The sequence below is a fragment of the Dendronephthya gigantea genome, unplaced genomic scaffold (genome assembly GCF_004324835.1).
Source record: "Dendronephthya gigantea isolate DGI-Jeju-01 unplaced genomic scaffold, DenGig_1.0 000409F, whole genome shotgun sequence".
In the NCBI taxonomy this organism is placed as follows: domain Eukaryota; kingdom Metazoa; phylum Cnidaria; class Anthozoa; order Malacalcyonacea; family Nephtheidae; genus Dendronephthya; species Dendronephthya gigantea.
The window spans coordinates 51,227-72,569 of NW_021163419.1; the positions used below are offsets into that span (position 1 = coordinate 51,227).

At 39.8% G+C, this 21,343-nt stretch overlaps 3 protein-coding genes across 3 annotated transcripts; 1 reads left to right on the forward strand and 2 right to left on the reverse strand.

The window, feature by feature from the left end:
* Positions 1-3,797: 3,797 nt before the first annotated feature.
* Positions 3,798-5,717, reverse strand: LOC114542884 (adenine DNA glycosylase-like). The gene is made up of 2 exons (XM_028562265.1): positions 5,259-5,717; positions 3,798-5,164 (listed from the first exon to the last, which is right to left on the reverse strand). The coding sequence occupies exons 1-2, from the start codon at positions 5,673-5,675 to the stop codon at positions 4,076-4,078; spliced, it is 1,506 nt and encodes a 501-aa protein (XP_028418066.1). The 5' UTR covers positions 5,676-5,717; the 3' UTR covers positions 3,798-4,075.
* A 2,363-nt stretch (positions 5,718-8,080) lies between these two features.
* On the forward strand, positions 8,081-11,933 carry LOC114542883 (tRNA (guanine(26)-N(2))-dimethyltransferase-like). The gene is made up of 8 exons (XM_028562264.1): positions 8,081-8,409; positions 8,542-8,743; positions 8,981-9,212; positions 9,372-9,576; positions 9,875-10,084; positions 10,186-10,377; positions 10,506-10,710; positions 10,886-11,933. The coding sequence occupies exons 1-8, from the start codon at positions 8,172-8,174 to the stop codon at positions 11,109-11,111; spliced, it is 1,710 nt and encodes a 569-aa protein (XP_028418065.1). The 5' UTR covers positions 8,081-8,171; the 3' UTR covers positions 11,112-11,933.
* A 1,632-nt stretch (positions 11,934-13,565) lies between these two features.
* LOC114542881 (cytoplasmic polyadenylation element-binding protein 2-like) lies at positions 13,566-20,474 on the reverse strand. Its single transcript, XM_028562263.1, is given in 10 exon segments — positions 13,566-14,018; positions 14,201-14,295; positions 14,493-14,694; positions 15,040-15,158; positions 15,303-15,392; positions 15,593-15,709; positions 15,961-15,999; positions 18,023-18,116; positions 19,459-19,562; positions 19,565-20,474. Coding segments are annotated over 10 exon segments (1,869 nt in total). The 5' UTR covers positions 20,349-20,474; the 3' UTR covers positions 13,566-13,793.
* Between the last annotated feature and the right edge of the window lie 869 nt (positions 20,475-21,343).

Here is a 21,343-nt window from a genome sequence, read left to right on the forward strand (position 1 = left end):
GGAGACCTGGAGTTGTTCCCTCTTAGTGGGGGTTGACTGGGCACTTTGTCGAACATGTTCGGGAGACCTAAGCCTTTATTCAAAAAGCTCACTCACACTCATACTCATCGAGTGTGATATATAAATTTCGTTAATGCTGATCAATGATGGAATAGATAGATAGATAGATGGAAAGATATAAGGTAAATCACTGAAAATCAAGCCCCTTTTCGGCTGGAAATACCGCCATTGAAACGTTATGAGAAGATTAAGATCTCACACTCAATGAGTTTGAGTGTGAGTGAGCTTTTAGAATACATGCGTTAGAGTTGTTCCCCTCTTAGTGCGGGTTGACTGGGCACTTTGTCGAACATGTCCTGGGACCTCGAGTTGTCCCTCCTAGTGCAGGTTGACTTGGCACTTTGTCGAACATGTTTCGGGAGACCTCGAGTTTTTCCCCTCTTAGTGCGCGTTGACTGGGCAGTTTATGGAACATGTTCGGGAGACCTCGAGTTGTTCCCCTCTTAGTGCCGGTTGACTGGGCACTTTGTCCAACATATTCGGGAGACTTTGAGTTGTTCCCCTCTTAGTGCGGGTTGACTTGGCACTTGGTCGAACATGTTAAAGAGACCTCGAGTTGTTCCCCTCTTAGTGCCGGTTGAGTGGGCACTTTATTGAACATGTTTGGGAGACCTCGAGTTGTTCCCTCTTAGTGGGGGTTGACTTGGGACTTTGTCGAACATGTTTGGGAGACCTAGAGTTGTTCCCCTCTTATTGCGGGTTGACTGGGCACTTTGTCGAACATGTTCTGAGACCTCGAGTTGTTCCACTCTAAGTGCAGGTTGACTTGGCACTTTTTCGAACATGTTCAGGAGATCTCGAGTTTTTCCCCTCTTAGTGTGGGTTGACTGAGCACTTTGTCGAACATGTTTGGGATACCTCGAGTTGATCCCCTCTTAGTGCAAATTTACTTGGCACTTTGTCGAACATGTTTGGCAGACTTTGAGTTGTTCCCCTCTTAGTGCGGGTTGACTTGGCACTTTGTCGAACATGTTCAAGAGAGCTTGAGTTGTTCCCCTCTTAGTGTGGGTTGAGTGGGCACTTTATTGAACATGTTTGGGAGACCTCGAGTTGTTCCCCTCTTAGTGCCGGTTGACTGGGCACTTTGTCAAACATGTTCGGGAGACCTCGAGTTGTTCCCCTCTTAGTGCCGGTTGACTGGGCCCTTTGTCAAACATTTTCGGGAGACCTGGAGTTGTTCCCTCTTAGTGGGGGTTGACTGGGCACTTTGTCGAACATGTTCGGGAGACCTAAGCCTTTATTCAAAAAGCTCACTCACACTCATACTCATCGAGTGTGATATATAAATTTCGTTAATGCTGATCAATGATGGAATAGATAGATAGATAGATGGAAAGATATAAGGTAAATCACTGAAAATCAAGCCCCTGTTCGGCTGGAAATACCGCCATTGAAACGTTATGAGAAGATTAAGATCTCACACTCAATGAGTTTGAGTGTGAGTGAGCTTTTAGAATACATGCGTTAGAGTTGTTCCCCTCTTAGTGCGGGTTGACTCGGCACTTTGTCGAACATGTTCTGGGACCTCGAGTTGTCCCTCTTAGTGCAGGTTGACTTGGCACTTTGTCGAACATGTTTCGGGAGACCTCGAGTTTTTCCCCTCTTAGTGCGCGTTGACTGGGCAGTTTATGGAACATGTTCGGGAGACCTCGAGTTGTTCCCCTCTTAGTGCGGGTTGACTGGGCACTTTGTCGAACATGTTCTGAGACCTCGAGTTGTCCCTCTTAGTGCGGTTGACTTCGCACTTTGTCGAACATGTTCGGGAGACCTCGAGTTGTTCCACTCTTAGTGCCGGTTGACTGGGCACTTTGTCGAACATGTTCGGGAGACCTGGAGTTGTTCCCTCTTAGTGGGGGTTGACTTGGGACTTTGTCGAACATGTTCGGGAGACCTAGAGTTGTTCCCCTCTTATTGCGGGTTGACTGGGCACTTTGTCGAACATGTTCTGAGACCTCGAGTTGTTCCCCCATCTAGTGCAGGTTGACTTGGCACTTTTTCGAACATGTTCGGGAGATCTCGAGTTTTTCCCCTTTAGGGCGGGTTGACTGGCACTTTGTCGAACATGTTCAAGAGACCTCGAGTTGTTCCCCTCTTAGCGCCCAGCGTTGAATGGGCAGTTTATGGAACATGTTCGGGAGACCTCGAGTTGTTCCCCTCTTAGTGCTGGTTGACTGGGCACTTTGTCGAACATGTTCGGGAAACCTGGAGTAGTTCCCCTCTTAGTGCAGGTTGACTGGGCACTTTGTCGAACATGTTCGGGAGACCTCGAGTTGTTCCCCTCTTAGTGCGGTTGACTTGGCATTTTGTCGAACATGTTCGACTCGAGTTGTTCCCCTCTAGTGCGGTTGACTTGGCACTTTGTCGAACATGTTCGGGAGACCTCGAGTTGTTCCCCTTTAGTGGGTTGACTGGCACTTTGTCGAACATGTTCGGGAGACCTCGAGTTGTTCCCCTTAGTGCGGTTGACTGGGCAGTTTATGGAACATGTTCGGGAAACCTGGAGTAGTTCCCCTCTTAGTGCGGTTGACTGGGCTTTCGAACATGTTCGGGAGACTTGAGTTGTTCCCCTCTTGTGCGGGTTGCCTGGCACTTTGTCGAACATGTTCTGAGACCTCGAGTTGTCCCTCTTAGTGCAGGTTGACTTGGCACTTTGTCGAACATGTTCGGGAGACCTCGAGTTGTTCCCTTTAGTGCGGTTGACTGGGCACTTTATGAACATGTTCGGGAGACCTCGAGTTGTTCCCCTCTTAGTGCCGGTTGACTGGGCACTTTGTCGAACATGTTCGGGAGACTCGAGTTGTTCCCCTCTTAGTGCGGGTTGACTGGCACTTGTCGAACATGTTGAGACCTCGAGTTGTCCCCTCTTAGTGGGTTGACTGGCACTTTGTCGAACATGTTTAGACCTCGAGTTGTTCCCCTCTTAGTGCGGTTGACTGGCACTTTGTCGAACATGTTCTGAGATCGAGTTGTTCCCTCTAGTGTGGGTTGATGGGCACTTTTCGAACATGTTCGGGAGACTCGAGTTGTTCCCTCTTAGTGCGGTTGACTTGGCACTTTGTCGAACATGTTCTGAGATCTCGAGTTGTTCCACTCTAAGTGCGGGTTGACTTGGCACTTTGTCGAACATGTTCGGGAGACCTCGAGTTTTTCCCCTCTAGGTGTGGGTTGACTGGGCACTTTGTCGAACATGTTTGGGAGACCTCGAGTTGTTCCCCTTTAGTCGGGTTGACTGGCACTTTTCGAACATGTTCGAGACTCGAGTTGTTCCCCTCTTAGTGCGGGTTGACTTGGCACTTTGTCGAATATGTTCAAGAGACCTCGAGTTGTTCCCCTCTTAGTGCGGGTTGACTGGGCACTTTGTCGAACATGTTCGGGAGACCTCGAGTTGTTCCCCTCTTAGTGCGGGACTGGGCACTTTGTCGAACATGTTCGGGAGACCTCGAGTTGTTCCCCTCTTAGTGCGGGTTGACATGGCACATTGTCGATCATGTTCTGCGACTTCGAGTTGTTCCCCTCTAAGTGCGGTTGACTTGGCACTTTGTCGAACATGTTCGGGAGACCTCGAGTTGTTCCCCTCTTAGTGTGGGTTGACTGGGCACTTTGTCGAACATGTTCGGGAGACCTCAGTTGTTCCCCTTTAGTGCGGGTTGACTGGGCACTTTTCGAACATGTTCGGAGACTTTGAGTTGTTCAGGCGGTTGTTTCCTCGACTCAGGGCTATGACTTTGATGCAGGAACCAAGTAAATCAAAGTTATAACAATGCAATCCACTATGCTGACAACTATGTACAGATATTTATTTTCCAATGAAAACGTTTTCTGTGATCTATAGATGTACATACAGTATATATTGATTCCTTCACAAAACTAGATAGTAAATACAATTTTGGGTAAATGATTGAGAATTAAACCAAATCTCAAATAGAGGGCAACTCTGCAGATGTGCAGAACAAGTGCAAAACTGTTGAATGTATTTTTATAACAATTGATTTTCCTATTTCTTAATCATTAATTCTCATGATGTTTTTATGAAGAATGATTCCAAAACTTTCTGTTTTTTACTGTCATTCTTTGTCACTCTTTTTCTTTTAACACCAGTCGTTTTAAGCTGTCCATTATTTTTGTACAAGTTATAGACCTTTTTCATAGCAGTTGAAACGGCCGTTTCTAGAAACTCCAACTGTGTCACCCACTTTGTGCTTCGACCATCAGCTGATTGACCTGTTGTCATGTTTTCCTGGGCAGATTCAGGTATGACTATCTTGTGAACAATGTATGTATGATGGATATGTGAGAATAGATGAACAACTTCACCCAGAAAGAATATCTTCACACTGTCAGGTAAATTGTTAAATTGTTCTCTCATGAATTCCTCAACTTTACTAATTAAAGATTTGTTAGATGACTCTGAATCAACTATGAAATTAGGAAACTCCCATAAACCAGCCAGAAGTCCAGTTGAGGGTCTCTTCACCAGAAACAACAACATATCGTCACCAGCCGCACATTCTAGGACACAAACGACAACCTTTTCCTGACGTGCCTCTTTCAACTTGGCTTTCCTGGGGTAGTTGCAAACTCCTAGTTTGGAATCATAACGTGAATCATTTGGCAAGCACAGCTGACAATCATTGGCCACCACATCTTCAATATCTCTCAAAGAATCACTGGGACAATCTTCTACCTGTTTTTCACTTCCGAAGAAACTCTTTAAACTATTTTCAGTTCTAGAGGTATAATTATTGGCCTGATCATAAGCAAGACATATGTCTTTTACTGGACAACATTTGCATTGAGGTGATTTCGGTGTACAAATTGTTGCACCAAGTTCCATCATTGCTTGATTGAAATCGCCAGGATGATCCTGGGGTATAAGTTCATCAACTAGTTTCCAAAACGTCTCTACCACAACTGTGCTTGAGGAGTCAGCGCCAATTATCCGAAGACGGGAAAGGACTCTTATCACATTGCCATCAACCAGACCGACAGGTTCGTTAAATGCAATTGATGCAATGGCTGCTGATGTGTATTTACCAACACCTGGGAGATCCTTCAATAAAACACCGGCGTTGTCTGGCATTTCACCATTCATCTCCTTCACAACCTAATAAGAAGGATGGTGAATTTTGGATTGTAAAGGGGGAGACCAGTACATCATTCATGGCAAACTTTTGAATGAGTCTGGAACTTTCACGTACCTTTTTACATCCTTCGTGAAGGCGCCTTGCCCTGGAATAGTAACCCAATCCTGCCCACATCTCATTGACCTCCTCTAAACTTGCCTTGGCCAAATCTTCCAAACTTGGCCACCGTTTCATCCACTTATTATAATACTCGATAACGGTCGCGACTTGTGTTTGCTGTAACATAACTTCAGAGACCCACACCGCATAGCCACGACGGTTCCTGTCCTTCTCCTGTGCGCCCAATCTTCGCCAGGGAAGATCGCGTTTGTTCACGTCGTACCAATCTAACAATTGCTGTCTTAAATTTTCGATCTCTTGCGGCGTAAATGCGTGTCTTTCACACAAGTTATGAGCCTTGGAGGAGTTGTTTTGCGACGTGGAAGCATTGCGTGAATTACTGCCACGAGATCGCTTGGAATTTGCTTTCATTTCGTCTATTTTATGGCTTTAAACGTTTGTTCTACAAAACTAAAGCATCGATTTTTTTGCAAACTTGCAAATATTGCGCAACTTCGAAATTGCACGTGTTCAGCCTGTTTGCAGGCTAAAGAGATCAAAATGACGATCAAGATTTTTAAAATTTGACCTAGCCTCCTCCGCAGGCATCTCTTATGCATTTATATTAGGCATTTATATTTGGCCTGGGTTAGCTGTGTCGGGGAGTGAGAAAAAAATTTGCGTGAGATGCCTGCCATAAATCGCACAAAATGGACGTGTCGCTGTACCTCGTGGACTTGTCGCTGTACCCCGGGTCCCCTAAGTAGGTTTTGCACTCTAATTATATATTCACGATTGTCCTTCAATGCGAAGGAGTGAAAGGAGGTTCGAAAGGAGCGAAGCTTTGAAAATGTCTTTTAATCCAGTATACAAGAAACATTCTTTGTCGATCGGCAGCAAAGATATTGAATCAACTATTGAATATACAGGCTACAGCGTGTATTGATGTTTGTGTCATGCACTATTGAATATTTACATTCATTAAATCAAACTGACATCGTAACACGATTACCGTTTTACTGTTTCACCCTTCTGAATGCTAATCTGCGTGGTATATGGCATTTACCCTCAGTGCTTGCCTTGTGTGATATTTTCTGTGTGGATTTAATACAGCACTCAAATGCTCATCTGAGCTGGTCCCATAAATTAATTTTTCTGTACATGAAGGGCCAACTTACTTAAATATTGTTGCTTTATAGTCAATGACAATCCTACTTCTACACATCATGCTTTCAAAACCAAAGTTAAAGAAATAATTAAAAAGGAAGTAGGCTTTGTCCAAGCAAAGCAACTTGCTAGTGATATCTTTATATCAGTCTTAGAGAAGGGGTTACCAGTCAATACCAGAATGCAAGAGACTATCAAAAGCAACTGTTTTAAAACTGAACCCTTCATTGTTAGGAATTGTCATATGTGGGAAAAGTTGACCAAATTTCGATCTAACTTCTATGCTGTGCAATCTTTTAAATTTCTTATAAGTTACACATATTTATTTTTGGTTCCCTTCCATTAGATTCTACTGTTATGAGGGTGTTACTCTGACCGAGCTGAATTTGAATATGTTTATAGAATTGGATCTGGCCAGATATTACTCTGATTTGCTTTTTGTAATACATTTGTAGATATGCCAGTTCCATATGTTAGCCATTGTGGCAAAACAAAGATAATTATAAATTGCAAGAAGTGCTTACACTATAAATTATATATATATACATAAGAAATTTTTATTTGCCATTTTATTAATGAACTAGCAGGAGTGTTTTATTAAGCATAAGGCCTGGTTTTCACTTCAATCATATCCTAGTTAACTTTAGTAATTAGTAGCATTTTTAAATAGATAGTTATAATGTAGAAAGTGATAATATTCCACATCTTACAACATCCTCAATAATATGCTGCACAAAGCTATATCCAGGTTAAAAATTAATATAATCTTTGGTTTATGTAACTATGTTTATGCACTATATAAAGTACCTATAATCTTTCCCATGTGATTTCCATATTGAATGTATTGTTATAGATGATAGACCTAATGAAAGCATGTTGTCAATGTTTGACTAATTACAAATATCTAACCCTGAACCTGGTAGGACTTTATTATGCAAATATTTTTGACAGTATGTCTTTGTCATTAAATCAAGACAATGAAGACATAGCACCTAAACTTTATCCCCATAATTTAGAGTATACACAAACAAGATTTGGGTGTTGCATGCAATGTATTGACACAGGAGAAGAAGGCATACATCTATGATCTAGCAATACATTCGAGTGATTCGACGAACATCAATCCCACATTTATTGCAGCTTCCCGAGAACTATTCGCTTGAATTAAAACTTATATTCCTTCGTCTTCACAGTGTGCGTTAAAACCCTGCGTGTTTAATGGTTCAAACACAGGCAAATTCGACATTTTCCCGATAACATTTGCTTGATTTCGCCTATTATGCACAGCCATGTTGTGATGTTGACAAAACTTGACATGCGAAATAATATTTTTATATGGATAAAATCGATATCAAAAGAATCAAATTATATTCTACAGACTACATACTTCACGGATTATCATGTTACAATTTCAGAACACTTTTATTCGTTCTTTAATAAACCACAAAATTTTACGCAAATTTGTAGCAATATGCTTTCACTCCTTTCCACTCCCGCCTATACACAGTATGATTTTGTCGTTTTTTTCTAAAATTAGCATGCGCGAGCTGGTATGCGCAGTGCAAATTCTTGTGTCGATTTATGGCAGGCATCTCTCCCACTTTTTTCCTCGCCTTCCCCGACACAGCTAACCCAGGCCAAATATAAATGCCTAATATAAATGCATAAGAGATGCCTGCGGAGGAGGCTAAATTTGACCTAATCTAGGTAAAATTGTTCGTGTTTTTCGTACGTTTTGATAATCTATCAATAGAATTTGCAATGGATGAAGCAACCGAGGCTTCTAAATGTAAGGAGGTCCATGAAGGAAAGGCGAAAATAACGTTTACTAATCCTAACGAGGTGTTTTATAACCCTGTCCAAGTATTCAACAGGGACTTGAGCGTTGCTTGCATACAGGTTTACACCGAGGAACTTTTCCCGTTAACTGTCAAGTTCAAGAAGAAAAAACGCAAGGAGTGTATTGAGAAGGATGTAGCTGGTGAACAGGCTAGTACTGGTACGCATCAGCAAATATTTACTATCAGGAAACTGAAACTGCTGATTTGACACTGATTGATAGTGGTGATCATTCCTAAACGAGCCATCATTTTATGTGTGCCAGCTTAATTCATCCAATTTTTCATTTCAGGAAGCAATACAGACCCTGGTATAGTCCTGTTTGAAGGGCTAGCAGCATCTGGATTGCGTTCAATCAGATACGCTTTAGAAGTTCCTGGAGTTGAAGAGATTGTTGCAAGTGATATAAGTTCCGAAGCCTTTCAGCTGATGTCAAAAAATGTAATAGACAATCAAGTGTCTCACATTGTCAAACCTTTGCAAATGGATGCTAGGTGCAGTTTCATTTAATCTATAGATTATACACTAAAATTGACAAGTAAAGTAGTCTGGTGAAAGATGGACTCTTGATACCCCAGGGCAGGTTACATTTAAAAACATTACTGGCTTATCTCTTGCTGATCTTTCAGTTGGCAATGCACTCAGAGTGCTAAGTCTTTTTCCAGAAGATTAACCCCATTGTGAAAGTGTGTTTCTAGTTTATGAGTTAAAAAATCCTTCTCATCCACCAGTTTGGTGATGTACCAGAAGAGACATCCAGTTCAATGCAGGTTTGATGTGATTGATCTTGACCCCTATGGTTCACCTGCAGAGTTTCTGGATGGTGCCGTTCAATCTATCAGCGATGGTGGTATGTTGGCTGTAACCTGTACCGACATGGCAGTGCTCTGTGGTAACCACAGCGAGGCATGCTATGCAAAATATGGTAGCATGTCATTGAAAGGGAAATTTTGCCATGAAATGGTATGGAGATATATGTATAGATCATTTGGGTTATCCTATATAGTAATGCTTTAGATGTGGAATTGTGCCTTGGAAGTTCCTAAGGCAGAACATGAACCCCTATTGGTGTCTTTGCAGGCTTCTTGTGCATAAGATTAACAAATTTTACTTCTTTTCTAGGCATTGAGGATTCTTCTATCTTGTATCGACTCTCACGCGAACCACTACAAGCGTTATATTGTTCCCTTAGTTTCTGTTAGCGCAGATTTCTATATCCGCGTCTTTTTGCAAGTGTTCACAAGCGCTGCTGAGGTGAAGAGATCTGCAAGCAAGAAATCCTTAGTCTACCATTGTTTGGGCTGCGGAAGCTGTTTCTTTCAACCAGGTACGTTTTCCTATTTGTTACAATCGGTTGCTCTAATCGTAACGGAATTGAATGAAATTGCAGTATTTAAAGATAAATTGTTGGTAAACAGGATACCATGTATGTAAAATATCTCTTTGATAGTAAAAAATGCGAGACTTAATCAAAAACCTTCCGCTTTTAAACGTACATTTCTGTGACGAGTAGAACGGAATCAAAAGAGAGAAAAATGAAGTCCAAGATAATCACAAAGGTCCAGAAAAAGTTTCAACTCAGTGATGCTGTTTGGCTAATCTGTACCCTCAATCTTTACCTCTAGTTGGGAAGCGTATAGAACAGGGAAATTCGAAGAAGTATCCCCCTGGTACCGGGCCTCCGGTAGGGCAGACCTGCCCGGAGTGTGGACGAAAGTTTCATCTTGGAGGCCCGATATGGTCCGAACCTATTCACAACTTAGATTTCGTGAATAAGGTCTTGAATAAAGTGAAGAAGAGCCATGAGAACTATAAAACATCAGAAAGAATAATCGGTTAGTATGTTGCTAATTGTTTGGTTCCCTCATTTTTGCTTTTAAACCTGCACCTTTGGTCTGATGCAAATGTCAGTAATTTTTTCATTTTCTACCCCCAGGTATGCTCACCCTCATTTCAGAAGAGCTTCCTCATTCACCCTTATATCATACCCTCGATCAACTCAGTTCTGTCGTTCATTGTACCACACCATCCATGATTCAATTGCGGTCAGCTATAATGAGATGCGGCTATGAAGTCTCGGGATCGCACGCCGCGAAGTCGGCTGTGAAGACGAACGCACCTAATAATGGTAAGAGGCAGAATTAAATGATTTAACTCATCCATTACAAATCAGATAAATCAGGTAATAGTGGTTCTCTTTGGAAACATTTGGAGAAAGGCCTGAATTGGTTATTTCAAAATCATTTTACCTTTTAGTCATCTGGGATATAATGAGAGAATGGGTAAAGAGACATCCCTTAAAGAAGGAACATGAAAATTCTCCGGGTCATGCAATATTGAGTAAACCACCGCAGACAGAAGTGAGCTTTGAGTTTCAACCCGGCGCCAATCCCACTTCAAGACAACTCAAAATGACGCGATTTCCTGAAAATCCTGAGCCAGAATGGGGACCAAAGGCAAGGTATGTTTGGCATGGTATGTTAATGATTATGGTATGGTATGGTATGGTATGGTATGGTATGGTATGGTATGGTATGGTATGGTATGGTAATGTGGTATGGTATGGTATGGTATGGGTATGGTACAAAATGGTAGTATCTTCCTCTAAAATCTTGCCTTTTTATTTCTTTTTTAAGAGCTCGCAAATGTGTCGATGATTCCGACGAGCTTGCGGATAAACGCAAGAGAAATCAAGGCAAGCGAAAAACACCGTCCTACAACGAAGAAAGATTAAAGAATTTTGAATGCAAAAGGTTCAAAAAAGGTTTGTGTTCGTTGGGTGATGCATGTAAATATTCCCATCCTTCAGAGGAAGTCAGCTTAGAGACAGAAGAGAACAAAAATTATGATGAAATATCATGACAGTCTAGTAGATGAAAGTACATGTTCGTGTCGGAGTGAAAACGTTGCGTGAAATGTCACTTTGCGTCTAAAAAATCGCATTCAAACATGGCAGATCATGTGTCCTCAAAGTCCCGTAGACAAATTGTATTAACCTTGCTAAGAAATAGGTTTCTGAAGACGGTTATTTCTTTCTGAGGCAGTGAAAACGCTACATCAGTTCCTTAACAATAAGATATTTATTGAACAATTTTAAACAATTCGTATATAATTATAGTAAATAATCAGAGTTCATATAAACAAATAGAATGTATATTGAACAGAAAACTAATTTACATCGAGACAAACAATCCAGTACAGTATTTATATACTGAAAGTCATTTGTTTTTGCAACGCATAATTTAAAACTTGTCAAAGTTTGAAGTATTGATTTCAGCGTGCTGATTTTCAAAGCCGGTTCATTATTCTCTTAGCATGTCCACGAGTAAAAAACAAGATTAAAAAGCTTTGAATAATTCAAAGCCACAATAGACAAGTTCATGTGAATTTTCGTTGAAAAAACAGTTCACAGTTTAAAGACAACGTTTTAGCAAATACGATTCTCCTTAGCAAGATCAATGCAAGATCAACTGATGTGTAAAATGAAAGAAGTGTTTAGATAACAAGGGAGTTTTTATCTAGAAAATTCGCAAAGTTTTGCTAAGTACTGTAAAGTTGTCTTTAAACTGCTATTGACTATATTGTTACATGAAGTACTTCTGTATAATTCTACATACCAATTTGTATCTTTCTATTAATTTGCTGTTCACTGTTCAGTAAGAATAGAGACCGTTTTTAGTTTTTACAGCGATTTGTTATTATAAGTCCAGCTGTTTTCATAGTACAAAATGATCAATGGCATGTCAATTTATACAGAAATAAGTTATTGAAAATTTGCAAATATGTTTAAAAAATAATTTATATTTTCCGGTGAGGTCATTTTTAAGTTTAATATACATCAAAACAACAAAATCAAACTATAATTTACCGATATATTTATATTCATATAGAAATTATCTGTGCAAAAAGCTCTACTAAATTTATTTATAACAGATTGTGAAATTTGCAAAGCACCACTAACGATATATTCACTACCGCAATAATGGGTGAATTATAAAATCTCTAGAAAAGTTTACAATATATTTGGCATAAAATATGGCTAAAATACGAATCTTATTGGGTAAATTAATCGAAAAAGGATAAATTCATATTAAAATGCACTATAGGTATATTATATATACTTTCTTAATATTATGATCGAAAATATTTAGGTTTCTATTGTCGATTCCCATTTAAAACAGGCTTTCATAAATTAATTTCTCTCAATGTCAAACAGTGCTTTGCAGTTCAATTGAAAACTTGAGTGAACTAGAATTCTTCGAAGAGAAAAACTTTTATTTTTATTCCTCTCAATATATATACCGGATAAGTTTTGTCGTAAAATCGCATTTTCCTTTTCGAAATAAAGTATTCACGTCACAAAGAAATATCTCAATACGGAATTGTGTTTCTCTTTACTCTACAAATGACATTGATTTGCTTTCAACCTTTCGTCGTTCCCTGTGCAAGAATTTTTTTTATCAGTGGCCATTCGGTCCACGACTTTTTTAATCGTTTTTAAGATAACTATAATATATATATATATCTTTACCAAAAAAATCCACGGTTCTCATCAGAGATGGAAAATGGAAACTTAAAACTTTTATCAAAGTTTCATAGAATCTCGGAGCATTGAATTCTTAGAATTTTTATACATTTCTTGAAAACCTAATCTTGAAACTTGAATTCGAAAAAAATTCGATGTATTCATCGATTGGCAATACAGGATACGAACCGTTTCGTCCTAATCTAAAATATATATTACTTTCCGGTTGTAAATTCTGGAAACGTTTTTAGTACAAAGATTCAGCTTAAGAATATAATTTTTAAAATAAAAAATAAAGTATAATAGTAAAAATGGTCGGGATCCTTTTGAATCTGAAGAAATTCCCCTTTCGTCACGAGTTCAGTATTTGCAATCGTTTGTAAGCGATGCACTATTATTGATTAAATCGAAGCAGATTAATCGTGTATTGAGATCATCGTCTAGCGGTTAATTTACGGACTGAAATATATCTGGACTGTTGAGTTATGTCACAGAGCATACAGAGGTTTGACTGCTGTTAATTTTGCGTACCCCTGGCTTAGCCAGTGCGCTCAAGAGAGGTTTCTCCCCCCGGGAAATCATGCATATGGCGGCGGCTTGAACACATGTATGGAATATAAACAGCCGAGACAGAACTATCTGGAGAAATCGTATTTTTGACAAAAACGTTGCTCAATTTTTTTCTCAAAACCAGATTTTGTTAGTTTTTATCCTTTAGAAGAGTATAGAAGAGTATAGAAGTGGGAGCGATCTGTTTATTTATATAGCGATGGCTATTTATAATGTTCGGGGGGATAGGGCCTCTCTTTAGCGCACTGGCTAACAACATGGCCGCCAGGAACGCATAATTAATGCAAAGTCAAACCTCTGTATGCTCTGTGGTTATGTGGAGTAAAATGGCATCGCTTTTACAAAGGCAAGTACAAAACTGAACTGCGCTATTCATAATATTTACACCCCTCCTTTTGTTAAAAACCTGTTTCGCGCCAGAATTTCTTCGTTAGTGCCCAGTGCTTCGTTCACCATCGGAACGGCAAACTGCGTGGACGATCGGCACCCTCTTTGACCAGCGGTTTGTGAAACTCGCGCCCAGCTCTCGAGTGAATGATCGACCAGCATTGCTCGCAATAATATTGCAAGCACGTGACGTTGGCACAGAAGAATGGCGCGAATTTACCGCCACAGCGCACCCCATGACATTCATCACACATTTGATCGTCCAAGACATATGGCTTCACTTCAACCTGAGCGTGCGAGCAAAGAAACAAATGAGTGATAACTGAATAAAAAGTGCTCTTGAATGAGCAGAGACCCAAACAGTCACTTTCGGAGTAAAGGGTGGGGTTATATGGGAGCTGCCTGCTCTGCGCTCCCTCATGGGAATTCTGAAGATTGTAGTTTTTCAACAGGAATCGTAATTTCTCACCCGCTTATCAATGTCTCCGTGTTGAAGCTGAACAAATCGTGCGCTAATAGCGGCAATGTAACTTTGTTGGTTAGAAAAAGCCACGCGTCCAGCACCTGAAATGTTTTGAAAAAAACGTAAGCCCAAGCGACAACGCATTTCCAGAAATACTTCTCCCTGTGATGACAGGATTTTGTAAATGTTTTGGATGGAATAATTTTAAATTGCCCGCGCAGGTCTCCCCTTCCTCCTACGTTTTTACCGCATTCCCCGGTCAACCATCGGCCAGTTTTTTTCCATCCACTGAACATACCTTTTGGGTACTTCAGTTCGGGGTCAACATCAATGCCAGCGTAGCACACGCCACCGTAGAGACGATCCATGATAAGGGCGAGTTCCACGGCTCTGAGGGGACGTGGGACGCCTCCGACAAATATTGTCTTTCGTGGGTCGAGCACTTGAGAGGCATCCATGACGAAGTCGGCATCTGATAAACACCATGGACGAATTTGTACCTTAGGACAGGAACGAGATGAATTTATTGAAAATAATTCATTGTAACATTTGTAAAACATCGGAGACCTCACCCTTTAAGGTGAGTTCGTTGTTATATTCTATATTTTTACAGGTTAACATGTCAATTACTCAATCCCTCTCTAAAGCTTAAAATTTTGCAGGCTTCAGCAGTCTAAATAGACGAGATCAACGGGACCCATCCTCAATGCCAAGCGGGCATTGTGATCCCTTTCACTTAAACACGTTATATTTTATATTCTGGTTTTTGCAGTACAGCTAGTCACTACCGTTCTGTCTCCCTGACAAGTCTAGTAGTCAAAGTTAAGGTAAATTTGGATCCTTACCGGTTTGTCTTTGATCGTTGGGCTTGAGACGCACAGATAAAGCTTTTGATCCTGTTCAATGCAAGCCTCAATGAGACGTTGCACTGAGATCTCTTCAAGGAACAACAGGAACGCATAACCTGAGGTAAACAATTCAATGTTTTTGTCAAAAACTGTTTCCTGTTCGCTGCATAACGAATTTGGAAAAATGTGCGGTGTTTTATGATAAAATGAAGTCCAAAAAGTTGTTATCAATGGTGTTTATATCGGTGCTACTAACTCACCTTTTGGAGGGAAGTAAGATTTGCTTTCAGCTTTGTGTGGCCAATCAACTGTCAGGTTCCCAAACTTACAAAAACTCGCGTGGATTTCAACTATAGAATGGTAAAATCACTCTCAATCTTCTCGCAACGATCGCAAAAAGAGCAGAACGTGCAGGTGAGGAATTCTAAATTACTCTTCTCTTAGACTTTTCTTACTCAGGCAAGCAACACTTGTTTTAAAAGATGGTAAGAATCTTTGTTGAATCTATGTCTATGATTTTTGTAGAGGCTTAGGCTTTCATTGAACCTACCTTCATCTATGTCAGGAGGAAGACCACCGACAAACACCTTTCTGGAATATCGTTCCAGTGAATCGTCGGATTTTGGCGAGGTGTTCAAGGAAGATCCCAAAGATGGGACTGTCTGATCTGAGGAGAAAAAAACGAGGTAAGTAACTTAGGGCATGTTCACCCACTTGTGCTGAGTGCTATAGCTTATCGTTTGAATTGATCGAACCACACTTATAACTTGAATTGATTGAGTTGAATGAAGGCTTAAAAAACGGTCGTTGATCTACAGACACTAGTTACTGGATTTGCTTCGTGCATTTCTTTCGTATTCAGTATCGTTGTATCCCATTTGCTTCAACAATGGCCACTCTTTTGCACAAAAAACTTACCTTGATTATACGACTTCTTCTGCAGCTGAGCTCGGAATGCTACAAGGAGAATCAAAAGAAACAGATGGTGATAATTTGAAACCCGTTCAGCAAAAATGTAAGTTGAACTCTGTTGAATTAATTATGCGTTATCCCGGAGTGATTGGCGCAGTCAATCTGTCATCAACCGTTTGCTCGTGTCCACCACCGAACTGCTAAAAAATTTCCGGTCCTTATAATCACGACTAATTGAAAAGCCCAAGTAATTTCGAACTGGTGATAAAAGCTCGCCTGCTTTAATTTAAATTTTAGTTGAAAAAGATCTTTTAATAGATTAGAACATTATCGGAAACACATGGCGCACTGCATGTCTGCAAATGAAACGTTTTTCATGATCTCATCTGCGTGAGTTTTGAGCTCCATGGCGATATATCGAGGATACTGATGTCAGTAGCGATATTCCCCCTGCATTCAAGCCTAGTTCTTAAATGTTCCTCAGTTAAAAATATTGCCTCAGATTTATAAACAAAACACTAACGCGTTTACCCGCAGTCTAACGCACGGTTAAATATGGTTTTGAAACAAAATTTAAAATAAAAACAAATGAAAAATATCTTATGGCGAAGGTCAGCTTGCATGGGAACGTTGTTTTATAAATAAGCACTATAGCACTGAAAATGTGTTTTCCTTTTTGAAATTTTCTCACTGTGTTTCAGTTGAAAAACATGATTTGTTTGAATTGCAAAGCCAAAAGCGGAAGTAATTTTAGTCGATAGTTAAATGAATCTCTGTTTTTAATTTCATGTTTCCTCAATCGAAGGAAACGTTTACATTTACATCCGGTTGAATGAATATAAACGATTATACGTGTGATAGCTGAGTATTGACTGTTAGCTGAACACTTTCTTATACATACATACTAAGATCTATCGTCTCACTTGAAGCGATTTGAAAAGCAGGTGAAATCCGAGGGAGTATAAGCTAGTTGCATTAGTTGAAAACATCGTTTATTTTTCTCTCCATTTTAATTGTTTGCGTTTGTGTGGGCGAAAGAGGCTTCTAGAACAAGCCAAAAATGATTTCAAATGCGATATTTAATGAACGAGAATTTGCCAGGCGGTTTGAAAATTTGTTTCCCAAAGTTGTTATTCTCGCTGATTACGCTTCTTACAAATTATGATAAGAATTTAAAGCTGAAACGTGTAGGAAAAAAGGATCACATGAACTGTCCCGTCTCGAGTCGTTCTGTCAAGTGCATATGCAAATATACCAATAAACTCTAGGCCTATAGGCAAGCTCTGTACATATCAAAACTTAATGAAAGACGTTGCCTTAATCATTTTTCATACAAGCTGTTCTTTGGCACAATCGACAGAGGATGTCAGTATAAGGATATTATATCGCAAGCATATACTTCAACGTCAATTCAGGGTTTGATATTCTCCGCTCATTAATAAAATAATTATGTACATATACATCTGATTTGCATTCAGATGAAAACAAAAAGTCAAAATTAATTTCCCCAAGTTGTCAAGTAGACATGAAAAAATTGCTCTTCGGTTGAAAACGCAGACAAATCGGCTTGCCTAAATCAAACCACGGACAACATGAATATGACGTCTTTCACTCTCTTGCCGATCTGCAAACCTGTGTTAAAATCCACATTAATGGCTACTTTGCATCCCTTTTAACAGAGTAAATATCATATTTGGATCGATTTTAAGATTAGAAACTTCGAAAATACAATAATAATACGAGCTTTTAGTCTTTTTTCATCCGTTTTTTCTTTTCTCAAGTCATTTGATTTTTTAACTTGCATGTATATATTAAAATCTTTCTCAACGCTTCAATTGAGAACATAAGAGCCGGATAGGAAAGTCGAACTGAAAAAGTCGATCTGTGGTGTTGTAATACCGTCCATTTATTTAGAAACACTCTACAGTCAAATTCTATTTTGTATTGATCAATCTGTATTTTATTGTCGTTCATATAATAGCCGCGCGCTTTTTTTTATCGGGAATACTGGAACTGACCATATTTCATATACGCTTGCGTCCAGTTTTGAAATTGTATTTAAGTTTACCTGTTAAATTGTCTGAGCAATCAGGGGGTGATTTTATCATGTCCAAGAGGCTGCTTTCTAAGTTTGAAAGCTTCGAATGTTGCTTGGTTTTATCCTAAAGGAATATATAAATGAAAATATGAAATTATTACATTCATTGTCTCCGCGCGTTTTTATGTTACTGGCTATATGAGGGGGCGCGCGTTTTTTGTGATTGCACAAAGAGATAACTGCAGATGAAGGCATTATTTATTTTGCAACAGCTGTTCCTACGCTGGGATATTTCCCAACGACACAACCACGCTGATATTTTTCCTCGTCGTGAAATTTATAATTACATCTGTTAGGTTTTAGACATGAAGGTAAATACTTTTGAGGATCGTTCTGTTCACCAAAACGTTGCATATATGCTGCGTTGAAGCAACAGGATATCCTGCCAAAAAGTATAGGATAAGCTAGGCCTTTATGTACTCACGATCTAATATTAATAGAGTGAAATTTGAAATTTCTTTGTGAGTTTAAAAAAAACTGCTGTTAGACTGAATAACAAAATTACGAAGAATTACAAACAAAAACATTGGTGGGAACTTCTATTGGCTAGTGGTTGAGCAAAAATCTTTATATACACATGTAATTTTCATATATCAACAAGACAGCATTTGTAATCTAAAGATGGTATTCTATATAATGTGAAATTTAGTTGGCTTTTAGGATTTTCATTCTAGTTCTGTCTGAGCATGTTACATATAATAAATATATATATTAGCAGTGCACTCGCTGTACAGGAAGTAACACTTGCTTTGAACGATTCTCTACCCGGCTTAACTTTAACGCAGCTCATAACGATATAGCTACATTCACGTTTTGAACAATAAAAAATATGACATGAAGCCAAAATCTATTGATAAATCATTGAAATATTGTCCTTGTCGTGTGGGGGAAATCGTGATAGATTGTGGACTTACACGACAGTTGCGATGGAAGTTTTATAATAATATTCTGTCGCATGTCCTATTTTGAAATTGTCCTTTGTTTCACAGAGGTTTTTTTTCATTCATATATTTATGTCGTATATATATTTATGTCGTATAGCTTCATTTAATTTTTCCTGCTATTATATAAATACAATTAAAACATCGTCTAAAAACCCCATGTAAGGCCCAAAATCAAATGCTGTTTCTAGTCTACCGTCTAATCTGAAGTACTTCATATATGAGATTCTCACAAAACCGGTCTGGCGTTCAAATGTTGCGACGGCTACAAACATCACCTAACACAGCCAAAAAAATGTCCATTGCAGTATCAACAATAATATGTGTTATTTCCCTGGAATTCCTATTTATTCCTTGGTAAAACTCACCAGAAAATAAAATCCTCAGTCCCGTATTGTAATGGAATACACAACAAAAAACAATTATTTTCTGATATATAGTGACATATAAAAAAGTGATTCTTACCATGTACAAGGAATTAGACAATTCCGTTAGATTTCCAGATATTCCAAGGATACCAGAATCGCCAACGACCGTTCCGTCAATCGGTCGTTCGGATAGACTCATGCCTGAAGTCCTTGTGTCAAATTTGCTGTGCACACAGGTTTTGAATACAACCCGTTTAAATTCGATCTTTGTCCACGAGGATGTTTGCTCGAAGGTGGAAATGATGGACGACCGTTACTCAAGGCAACACCATTTCTCTGTCCAATCACACTAACGTGATTCGTCATGCCATAATGCGGACTTGAATGAAACTGCCAAGTATTCGGGTTGGCCGGGAAATGGTGCCAACCGGACACAGGTTGGCTGTTCGTCGCGTTCCATCCCGTTGAAGGTTTAGCGGAGTTGCCTATCGGCATATACGAGAAGCCAGGAAGGTTTCGCTTTCCTTGATGTCCGGTCGAGGCGGGATAGTTCGTAGCCGGGATTCTGCTCGGCTTCGGAGAGTGAAAACGATTTGGCGTAAAGGAATTGTTGCCCGCGAACGAAATCGCCATTGTTTGAGATTGAATGTCCTCCCGGCTTTGCGGTGTCCACAAGCTTCCTGGAGTAAGATCGTGAAACATCGAGTTAGTTGTTGTGCTTGGCGCGGTGCTTAGAAAATTTCGCTTAAAGTCGCTCGCGACGCCACCGTTGTTGTTGTTTGCGATTTGTGAATGAGAGAACGAGCTTCGAAACGTATTTTCGTTGAGAAAATCGTCGTCGTTCAAGCAATTCGGTTCAGAAGCCGTTGTCTTTTCGTGAATACTGTCGTCTTTCAACGGACTTAAAAACAAACTGGTGCTGTTGTCAGAATTCTGAAAGTCAACTGGTGTTAAGTCCCTGCCTGTTGTATGGCTCAATTCAGCCATACCGCGAATAGGAAACGTTTGGATGTTTTAGACCAAGGGAAAAAACAGACGTGTTCTAGATGGCAGGTGGTTGTATTATGTCCCTCTCGAAAGCAGCCGTCGTTGTAAGCAATCCCCCCCGCACATGTCCAGTCTAACCCCAATTGATCGCGCAGCAACGAGTAACCAATGAAATTCAAGGGAATTAATTGCGTCCTTCTTAGTTCGCTTGAAATATCAAACCGCGCTAATGCTCATCCTACTCGAGACCAGACACTCTCGCGTTCGTCAGAATAATCAACTTTTTAGAAGCGATTACAAAATCATTAAAAAGTCGGATGTGAAATACATTCGCAAGCCAATCCGTCGGTTTGCCGCGTGATGTATTGCATACTACTACCCAAATTTATTTTTAAAGGGCTTTTTCGAAAAATATATATATTAGAACCCAACTCCTAACGTATGTGATTTGATAAAATACACCGTTAGCTGCCCTTTCGAAGAGAAAGGAGCCAATGGGATGACTCGTGTCAGCAAATCCGGCAAATCGCATACGTCAGTAGGGGACCAACCGAATCGGCCAGTGTTCGATGTACATGAATTTTCGGTGGTCTAGTCAAAAATACTAGACTCAGATTGGCCGAAGTAAACTTGAACTACTAAATAATCAACCTTTAATATATATACATATACATATATATCATGACAGCTACTATTTGGCACTCGTTTTGATCTATACGGGGATCAATGGAAACGAAGTCCAACCACACTCTACCGATGTTGATATATGGACGAGGAATTTTATAGGACAAACTTGTAATACTCAGAGGTTTTAGTTGTGTTTTACGATTCTGACTTCGGACTAGATTTCGTTACTATATTTGAAGAGAGTTTAAACTGTCGAGCATGCATCAAGGGATTCGGAAGATCTATTCCCGACCACTCCCCCTGACAGTATTTTAATCACGCGTCGTTTTGAATAGTAAACAAACAATGTTATTTTAAAATCTTGCAGG

Excerpts from the sequence above, each read along its gene's own strand:
- LOC114542883 (XM_028562264.1), top strand. The coding sequence starts at position 8,172 with ATGGATGAAGCAACCGAGGCTTCTAAATGTAAGGAGGTCCATGAAGGA. Across the intron at positions 9,577-9,874 it reads AAGCTGTTTCTTTCAACCAG|TTGGGAAGCGTATAGAACAG; the intron begins GTACGTTTTCCT and ends CTTTACCTCTAG. Across the intron at positions 10,378-10,505 it reads GACGAACGCACCTAATAATG|TCATCTGGGATATAATGAGA; the intron begins GTAAGAGGCAGA and ends TTTACCTTTTAG.
- LOC114542884 (XM_028562265.1), bottom strand. The coding sequence starts at position 5,675 with ATGAAAGCAAATTCCAAGCGATCTCGTGGCAGTAATTCACGCAATGCT. Across the intron at positions 5,165-5,258 it reads TTCACGAAGGATGTAAAAAG|GTTGTGAAGGAGATGAATGG; the intron begins GTACGTGAAAGT and ends CCTTCTTATTAG.